Here is a 10040-nt window from a genome sequence, read left to right as displayed (position 1 = left end):
GGATGCAAAAAATCACATACACAAAGCAACAAAAACAAAAGTTACTTGGTTCAACAATGTGACTGCATCCATCGGAGAGGATGGTTTTACTATTTCGATATAAAGTTTACAAACTCTGCTTTCTACCCTTTCTTTATATCGGCCAAGAAACACCAATAAACTATCACTTTTTTCTACCAAAGCCACGTAGATTAGCTAGTCAGGGCGATAAATCACTACCTGAAAACAAGACATCAGAACAAAAAACATCAGTAACTAAAATTTGAAGTAGAATAATCAAGGAATTATCTTGCAAAGCAAATTGAAGAATGGTCCTGTGTATAAACCACAGAGGATCGAGCCTCAAAATTGCACATGCCCATCAATCCAAATGGTCCAATTGATAGGCCATGACCTTAGATTTCCATTTGATAGGCCGTGGCCTTAGATTTGTACTAATGGAATGACCCCAACCCTCCACTGAATTTCGGTGTATAGTTTATACACAATATCATTCTACTCGACCATTTTTTTCCGATCCAACGGTTTTGGTAGAGGCCTCCTTTGTACACGCGCTTTTGCTTTTGCTTTCAAAAGATGAAAGAAGAAAAACAAAGAAAATGAAAGGACAACCAAGGTAAAAGGCAAAGTTCATATTAACAGCATCCAAGGCTCCCCCTCTCAGACCATTGAAAATGCATATAGAAATGCTATGCTTTTCATTTTTCCTGAAAATGGATAGAGTTTTTTAGAACCCACCTTCTTCAAACCAGAAATCTTCAAATGTCTGTTTGCAATATGAAGGTGATGCCTTTACTTTCTTTTCTACTTATTTGTCTCTCTGTTTCAACCTCTTCTTTGAATTTTTCACGTAATTCATCTCTTAGCAAACAAGCCTCTATCTTGATATCTCTCAAACAAGCTTTCTCGGTTCCTGATTCCTCATTAGAAAGCTGGAATGAATCAAACTACATGTCCCTCCGTTCATGGGCTGGTCTCCAATGTGATCACATGAAGAGACTAGTACTTTCACTCAACATATCAAATTTGAACATCTCTGGGAATTTTTTGCCTGTAATCACAGAGCTTAAAAGCCTTGTGAATCTTTCTGTGGCTGGTAACAATCTCTTTGGCAAGTTCCCGCCCCAGATTCGTAATCTAACAAACCTCAGATTCCTCAACCTATCCAACAATCAGTTCAATGGCAGCTTGGACTTGGATTTTTCTCATTTGAAGGAGCTTCAAGTTTTGGATTCTTATAATAATGATTTTTTTGGGTCTCTTCCAATGGGCATTTCAGAGCTTCCTAAGCTGAGGCATTTAGATTTTGGTGGAAATTACTTTTCAGGGAGTATTCTTTTGAGTTATGGAGGTTTGAAGGAGCTGAGTTATCTTTCACTTGCTGGAAATGATTTGGGTGGTTTTATACCAGGTGAGCTTGGTAATCTTACCAACTTAAAACAGCTTTATTTGGGTTATTACAATGAATTTGATGGTGGAATCCCAACTGAGTTTGGAAAGCTGGTCAATCTAGTTCATCTAGACTTGTCAAATTGTGGCTTAGAAGGTCCAATTCCAGTTGATTTTCCTTTCAAATAAAACAAAAAGATTACTAACTTATATCAGCTGATAAAATCCAATATATCGGATATGAGAGTGTTGAAGTAATATCTTAAATCGACTCCCTATGTGTCTATATCTCTCCTCCGGGTTAGAGAGAGAAAGAGGATCAAAGTGGGGAATTGATGTTTTTTAGCCTCTTACATTTGTGCATGTAAAAAAATGACAAGCACACATAAGATAAAATGGAGTCATTTTCAGAAAACATCAGCAAAGAAGCGTAAAAATTAATGGACGGGGGTGAAAATATCACTTTCCAAACTATACATTTAATATCTTAGAACACCATGTCTAGTATTGTTTATTTATTTTGATGACGTCCTTGTTAAATAACTTCAACTATGATTCCAATTTGGGCACCACATCAGTATTTTCCTTATCTCCATCCTTTGTGTGTTTGGTTGCACAAAAGTTAGGACGGCTTAGGGATTTTGCTTCGCATTTGGGCACCACATCAGCAAAACCCCTTGTTTGCTTGCCAATATAGCATTGACATCCTTGACATCCAAGGAGACTCCCGTGCATGCCCCCTACCGAATCATTCCATGTTGGTTAATGTGTCACCCTTGTCCCCTCTTTACTGATCCCCAAGCCAAAATCAACAAAAAAAGGTAGACTTTTGCTTGGATTTCTATGGAATGATGCTTTTTTTCTCTCTTACCTCTCTCTTCTCTATATATGGGTAATGAGACCCCTACCACTACTCTACGAGGTTGACAACCAAACACTACTTTCCACTATTCTCCGAGGTAAGTTCCATGCAAAGGCGCTACAAGTATATGCCGCACAACCAACCATTAAATAAACCATGTAATCAGATTACCGGCAGGCTTGATACTCAGAGCTAAAACAAATGACTTCTTCCAAAAAATAAGAAATAAGAGATTTTTTTTTCCAGCCCAGGAATAAAAAGAATAGCATCACTACAACAGCTTTGAAACAAGAGCCAAAAGGAGGCAACCGCAAATTCCTTAGTTGCTCAATGATATCATCTTTGTCTGCAAAATCACATCTCAGAACTACCAATCTCACTTTAGAGCCTCTAGAAAAAAGCACATCTTTGCTTAAGAATGACATCTCAAAACCAATCATCCTCTTAAAACAGCTGAAAAAATTATCACCCTTGCCTCATATGATATCTTAAAATCACAATTCCTGCCTAGAACTGATGAAAACTATCCTAATAGCCTGTAAACCACATAAAAAATCACCATTCAGCTCACAACTGTGAAAGCGGTAACCTTTGCTTAAAAAAAGCAATGCAAACCCAAAAGGCCCACACCCACCAGTCCTACGAAAAGAATGCAGAAGAATCTCACTTATGCCTGAAATTTCACACCGGAAAACAGCAATTCTTTTCAAAACCACACTTGATCCATCAAAATTCATTCATCTCGTCAAAAACTGCTAAGGCTCCTGCTTGGATTGCAAGAAGAATGTTTCTTGAGGAAACTTTTCCAGAAAACTTTTTATTTCCACAATTCAGAAGAAAATGATGAAATTTGAGTATATCATTATAAATTAAGGGTGGCTTTGTATAGAACTTGAACTGCGGTGGTTCAATTCACTTTTTTTCTTGCTTTTCTATGTTATTACAAATGGAAAATGTAAATTGCCCTATAGCATTATTTATGGTGGGGGACCTTCAATTTATAATGACAATATGACATTCCTCTAAAAAGGCCGTCACTGTATCATTTCCCTTGGGGATTTTCCATTTAACATAGCTCAAATGTTCCATTACAAAAGAATTTGGTTAGAGACATCATCATAGCAGTTCTTTTGTTCTAATTCATTCCCTAGAACTGCCCTGTCAACCTAGAATTGCCCCTGTGCACTAAGCCAAAAGTGAATACTAGGCTTATCATCTCTGCTAATAACATTTTACAGTAGGTGTGTTCTCCACTTCTCCTAACTTGTGCAGTGGGTGAATAGAAGAGGCCTACTACGCCGTCACAGAGGATAAGATTTACATGTTTAAATCTCAGACACATTAGTACACAACTGATGAGTTATTTTTTTTTTATATAGAAAATGATTTGAGGACGCGGTAGGAGGATGCTAGGGTCGGGACGGCAGCCCACAGGCAGAGGCCAATCAGTGTCCTGCCACATCTTGCTAGGACTTCTCTTTTAATATAAACCCCCTCTTAGTATGAAAATCAAGCACAAAATAAAGCATAGATAAAAGGAAGTTATGCTAGATACACAAACTAGAGCTGCCCAGAGTTAGTTTGAGAGAGGGTGTCAATGTTCCAACCTGGGGAAGCAGCCAAAAAGGTGCAGCTTGCATCAATCTAGCGGAAGAGCCTCGGTACTGATCGTTTTGGTACTTTCCCTTCAAGTTTCAGCCTTCTATATGCTTCCCGAATGTGGCAAGGCCTGATTGGCCCGCTCTCCTTCCTCTCGGTCATAACTATCCTAGCTGCGAATACAAAAATAATTTCAGGAAGGAAGCTGAAAATTAAAATATCAGTGCTTTAAGTCCTTTTTCTGTATATATAGGGTATCATTCCTCTAAACATACGCATTCACCGGAATTTTAGTAAAAATTACTACAGCCTTTTAGTTGGTTAAGGTGGAGAAAACGACATTTGCCTGTGAGAATGGCAGTCTCATGGAATTCTAACAAATCTTGAATGCGAACCAATGGGTATGGAGTAAACTTGATTAACCACCCATGATCAGGTTAACTAAAATCCTGGGCACAAAATGTGGATGATGTGGAACTCATAGTGTAGTCTCTAGTGATAAAAAGGATTAATATTATATCAATACCTAGTGATTTAATTGCACCCCAGGATTCAGAAAAATCTGTGGTTACCACCAGTAACACTTAGGAGATATTTTTGCAAATTGAAATGTATGACAGTGGCAGAATAAAATAGAAATCTAAACAGGGAGAAATTAACACTAAATATAAAAAATTGTTAGCAGACCTGTTTCAACGAGCTCCCCAACAAACATCTTTGCTATTCCTGACACCACAAATGTCATGGGCACAGATATCTTTGGACTTCCAGTGATGCTAGCTAACAGCTGCATTTAAACATAAGCTGGAAAACTAAGAAACTGAAACATCCCACAGATTTTAACAATTACATACAAGTCTTTACAGCTAACTGCAGCAGCCAAAAAGGAATAATGTCTCTATGAAGGATGAAGGGCATATTCATCATATTAAATGGTAAAATCTCAAAGTAGTATTCTGGTCAAATTTGAGGAATTTTCATTTATTTCTTGAAAAGAAGAAATGCTGAAATTTACCCAGACTTGGACATTACTGGCACACCATACAATAGACGTTGTGTAGTAAAACAGGATATACAGTATGGCCACGATTATAATTTCCATTTGTATATTTACTGAAGTTCAAAAGTAAAAGATCGTCTGTATTGTAGTAAAACCATGCACAAAATATGACAAGTGAGCAATAAGCATACCTTTTTCATGTTAGCTTTCTGAAACCCAGATCTCCGAAATGACTCATACCTACTCATCTGTTCCTCTGTAAATTGGGATAAAATTGCCCTAAAAGAGAGAAACAGAGATTTTAATGTCAACAAAGATGTAATAATGTCTACTCACAGACATTATTCATGATATGTAGGCAATATGGAAAGACTGTTTAGTCATGGACGTTTATAATAAACAATACAGACTAAATAAGGAACGGGTGTTCTCGATCAATATAATTTTTTTTTAACTTGTACATTTACAAGTATGGATCAATGATCAATTCTATTTGAAAACAATTTTATTCAGGATAAATACCATCTTAAACAAGCTATTTGGACTGTTACAATCTATGTGCACGGTGAAAATAGGAAGTTCCCCTGGAGGTAAGCCAATTTAATTGGTATGTAAAATTACAACATGGATTTTCTGATTGGGTACAGTGGTGAATGAACACCTATGCTGGCAATGTTCCATTTTGTGTGTGTGTGTGTGTGTGTGTGTGGTGGTAGCAGGTGGGCAAGTGTGGGTGTGTGTGGTTGGGGTTGGTGGGGGGATGTAAGAGCATCCCTTATCCCGTAAGCATCCGACATTGCTCATTTGTCTCATTATTCTACTTGAGGTAGATCGGTCATTTTGGTAGTTTTGATGTCCTTTTATGCCATTTCTCTTTAATTAGGGTAGTTTGGTTATTTCTACCATTTATCCTTGGTTTTTTAGTTATTTGGAGATATAAAGTGGTAGTTAGGTAATTTCCCCAGGTATTTGCCAACAAAAGGCTCGTTTCCCACCAAATTGTAACTAGAAGTGGATTTTGAATTTTGAATGGGAATTTGAATTTGTAGCTAGATTGGATCAAGCAACTTTCATCTTGTAGGGAAATTTTCCCTTGGAAATTTCAGACATTGAAGGAAGATTTCTTGAGCTTGAAAATCAAGTTCCTTGTCTTCATCTTCATCAATCCTTGAGTTTCAAGGAATTCCACCAGATCTGAGCCTTGGTGTCTCCACGCCCGGAACTACCAGAAATTTAAAGAAATTTCATCCAAGAAAAAGCTACATGCAATCATTCAAAAAAATAAAAAAATAAAGAAAGAAGAAGAAGCTACATGCAAGGATCCAATGAAAGGTTGCAATAGTTGCTGGACAATGGACAAATTTTACGAGTTTTTGTTACTTTTGTCATCAAGTCATTCCTGTAAGTAGCATTTTACCTCTCCACTGAACTTACTTAAAATCTTTAATAATCCAGTTAATACAAGTGACTTTGATTGAGTTAAATGTAGGGAAATAGGAAATTGAGGTCATGGCAGAACCCTGACAAAAAAAACCTTGACACAAATTTCAATTGCATAGAGGGAACACGGTTTTGTTTTTCTCTGTCCAAAAAATAATGTTGCACAGCTGCCTCATAATGCATTAACGACTCTTGAGTTCTTGGATCAAATATGGAGTTCTTAGACTCATCATAAATGATCCAAGCGAGAGGATGGAAAAATTGAGAGTCAACTCTATTTCAAGGATTGTTATTCTGATCAGGCCACTTTAGAAGATTGATTGAATTAGTTTTCAGTTCAACTTGCCTCAAAGTTCAGTTCATTTTGAAGCTGGACTTGCCATTAAACACGAGATATGGAATATGTGGAAAACCAGAGACATTAAGCTTGCTGTTGTTGAAAATTTCTTTGGTCGGTCTGTGGTTGAATTTTGTTTACCAGCAGTGTGAAACCTTGAAATTCGTTCTGTAAATGAAGCTAATAACTTCCACTTGGTCAGTCCCCCAGGTTGAAAACTCACACAATTGTCTGTTCAATTGTGAAAGAAATGTCTGCATTGTAAATTCAGTTATTGCATGTGATTTTCCATACATTCCCTAAAACCGAGGGCTACTGGGCTAGAAAGAAAAGAATTCTGCCCTGTGCAATCAAACCGAGTGAATATCTATGGTCCTTGTTGCCATTTTGTTAGTAAACATGATTCTTGTCCACCAGGGAAGTTAAACTCTCTGTAGTAAGCTGTAAATCTTGAGATCTTGCTTGAAGCCAACTCTTCATGGTTCAGATTCACAAGTTGAATGGGAGATCATGGTACACCTTTTTTTTTTTAATGAAAGATCATGGTACACTTAAGAAAGTTTATTGCTCTGTGTAAAAAAGTAACTCTTCATCCAATTTGAACTCTGGTTTAAAAGGAAGATTTGCCCAAAAATGGGCTCCTTTTGCATAGATATTAAAGATTCCTTTAAAACCTCTGAACTGTGTATGGGATGTGTGAAACTAGTCTCCTAACAGTCACCCGCATACCCTTGGACTATGACCATAACGACTCGCCCATTTACCGACGTGGGGGGGGGGTTGAAAGGATTGACCATTTATGGTGATTATGCCATGGTCTGTCCTATTCTTGCAGGCCAATGCCCGGTTGCAAAACGGTGTAAAAAGAGAATGAACAAGGGACCTTATATCACAAGTATACAATGATGAAAAAAGAAAAAAACACTCCAAAAGAACACTAATGATGGAATCATCAATGGATGAATATCCAATGCTTTCATTTTGTTTAATGGAAATATCAAATGTTTTCATTGCACAAAAAATACTTGCAATCTGCTAATCTTCAACAAATCCCATAACCAAAATTCAAATGCAAAATCAATAATAATTCGATATATGTTCAAGCAAGAAACACATATTGCCTTCTCTAACGGTGTAATTTGGGTGTAAATCCAAACGCACTCTAAGCCACTAACAGACAGAGAAACTCTTCAATTATTTCCATCATTATTGAGTTTTCTCCTCAGTGGAACGTTCAATGTTGGCATAGAGGATAGTGTCAATGTGTGATTCAATCATGTTTAAATGCTTTCTACAATTACCAATCGATCGACTGATGATACGCTAATCTTAAAGTTTCCATCTATAAAATCAAGAATTCAGAAAAGATACAAAATGCTTATCAAACATGAATGGCTTGAATTCATACAAAAATATTAAAATTTCACTTTTTGTGGCAGAAGAAACCATCACAATACATGTGAATTTCTACTGATATTATTCGGAGAAAGATTAAAAAAACATTAAGTGGGGTTTAAAATGACTGACTGCATCTTAGCCATCTTGTCGGGATCTGCGGACGAGATCTTGCTGAGCTCCACATCCATGTTCTCCTCCTCTTCCTCCTCTTCCTCCTCCTTCGTCTTTCTGGGAGCAGCTCTGGAAGTCGAGGGGACGGATGGTGGCTGGGAGATGTTTTCCTCCTCCGCGTTGGGAGCCGGAGTTCCGGCCTCCTCTGGCGGAATGGGAGATTCCGGCGTTGATTCGCGCTCCCCGTATGCCGCCTCGAACGGATCCTTGGACCGCTTCATCTCTCTCTCTCTCTCTCAAATCCTAATAAGATCTGAAATCTCTCTCTCTCCAAAACCCTGATAAAATAACAACTGGTACAGCCCTCTCTTTCTCTGTAAAACCCTAATAAGATCTGAAATATTTCTCTCTTTCCAAAACCCTAATAATATCACAACTGGTACAGCCGTCTCTCTCTCTCTCAATCTGGAATGCGAGATATCAAAGCGCGAGATTCGATGAAAAACTGTGGAATCAGATATCAATCTGCATTAAATCCATCGAATAAAAAGAAAAACTCGGAAGAAGGAGAAATACCAAGGAGAAGATTGTGCCACCGTAGCTCCTATAGAGAGCAAGTGCGATCAAAATCGGAGATAAGAGTTGCAGAAACTTCACGGAGATTAAAGGAGACTATCAAAGAGATAAGCGAACAGATTTCTAGGGTTTTGGCTGGAGAGAGACGAATAAACCCTAGAGTTTTCTTTTTCTCCTTTCGTTTTTTTTTAAATTATCTGCTGCATAGAGAAAGACTAGTATTCGTAGTTGAAGATGAGAGAGAGAGGGTACCGGTTGTGACCGGTTATTGCCTAAATCGGAAAAATATTCCATGCGACTAACGGAAAAACCATAAACTCGCCGGAAAAACCTTCGTATGGTCAGAGAAATCAAGAAACAGAGAGGCTAAAATCGATAATCCTTATCCCGAAACTGAAAAAGATTGCCGGAAATCGACTACAAGAGGCGTAAAATATCCTCCAAGGAAAATCAGTTTCTGTAAACTACGCTCCTTTTTACGCCTGAACAAATCGGTTAATTTCCTTCTAAGAAAAGGAGGAATAAAATGAGAAATTAAAGACAAAATCATCGATCTTTAGCGAGAGAAGGAGAAAAGATACAACAGATTCTAATCTTCGCAAGAATTTGTATTTTTTTTCTAAGAAAGCTTGCAAACCTCATCATATCCAATGTAGAACGGAATTACAAATCAAAGCGGAGATCGTTCTCCGTGAAAAGCCTCTAGGGATCTGCGTTTGGGCCGGAAATCGCATGATTTGTTCAACAACAGAGCATCAGTACAATCTTATTCCTCAATCCTTTTTATATAAAACAGAGCCAAAATACTGAATTTGACAATGACAAGATTCTCAGAGAGAGAGAGAGAGAGAGAGAGAGAGAGAGAGTATGCTGCGAAGAACAATGGGGAAGATGGTAAGTTGCAGAAATGGGATGAAATATTGGCTTTATTGAGTACATTTTTCCAGAATACCCCTGAATTCTTAAAAAATATCTCCCATGTCACTCTAGGGTTCCTGAAGCTGAAATTTACTCGGAGGGAAATATCTTCGATGCCATTTTAGGCGGGATTTGCTAGAACCATCGTACAAGACATTTCGCAGATGGTCTGTTGCGGACCAGCCACAAGCTGACATGCGACAGACCATTTGCGAAATGCCTTGTGCGATAGACGCTAGCAAATCCCTTTTACGGCTCATGACGAGAGTTTCCCAATTTTTACGTTTTATTCTTACGATCTATGGGCGTTATCGTCATTTCAATTATCATTCCTCCCAGTCTTCCAGGTCTAATAAATACGGCCTTAACTTAGGCACAAAGAATAGTTTGACGAGGGTAATTTCGATATT

General features: G+C 37.9%; 1 protein-coding gene across 3 annotated transcripts; it reads right to left on the bottom strand.

The window, feature by feature from the left end:
* LOC143862407 (transcription initiation factor TFIID subunit 11-like) lies at nt 1-8467 on the bottom strand. Of its 3 annotated transcripts, none has more exons than XM_077373453.1 (5): nt 8155-8467; nt 5042-5129; nt 4538-4637; nt 3859-4023; nt 1-219 (listed from the first exon to the last, which is right to left on the bottom strand). In XM_077373453.1, the coding sequence occupies exons 1-4, from the start codon at nt 8415-8417 to the stop codon at nt 3896-3898; spliced, it is 579 nt and encodes a 192-aa protein (XP_077229568.1). In that variant the 5' UTR covers nt 8418-8467; the 3' UTR covers nt 1-219; nt 3859-3895. The 3 variants fall into 3 exon arrangements, with proteins under 3 accessions (XP_077229568.1, XP_077229569.1, XP_077229567.1); XM_077373454.1 differs by lacking the exon at nt 1-219 and adding an exon at nt 2414-2787; XM_077373452.1 differs by lacking the exon at nt 1-219 and having other exon boundaries at nt 3558-4023.
* Between the last annotated feature and the right edge of the window lie 1573 nt (nt 8468-10040).

Source organism: Tasmannia lanceolata, unplaced genomic scaffold, assembly GCF_043159265.1.
Source record: "Tasmannia lanceolata isolate RefF3 unplaced genomic scaffold, GAP_Taslan_0.1 ptg000037l, whole genome shotgun sequence".
In the NCBI taxonomy this organism is placed as follows: domain Eukaryota; kingdom Viridiplantae; phylum Streptophyta; class Magnoliopsida; order Canellales; family Winteraceae; genus Tasmannia; species Tasmannia lanceolata.
This window is presented reverse-complemented; position numbering and strand designations above follow the sequence as displayed.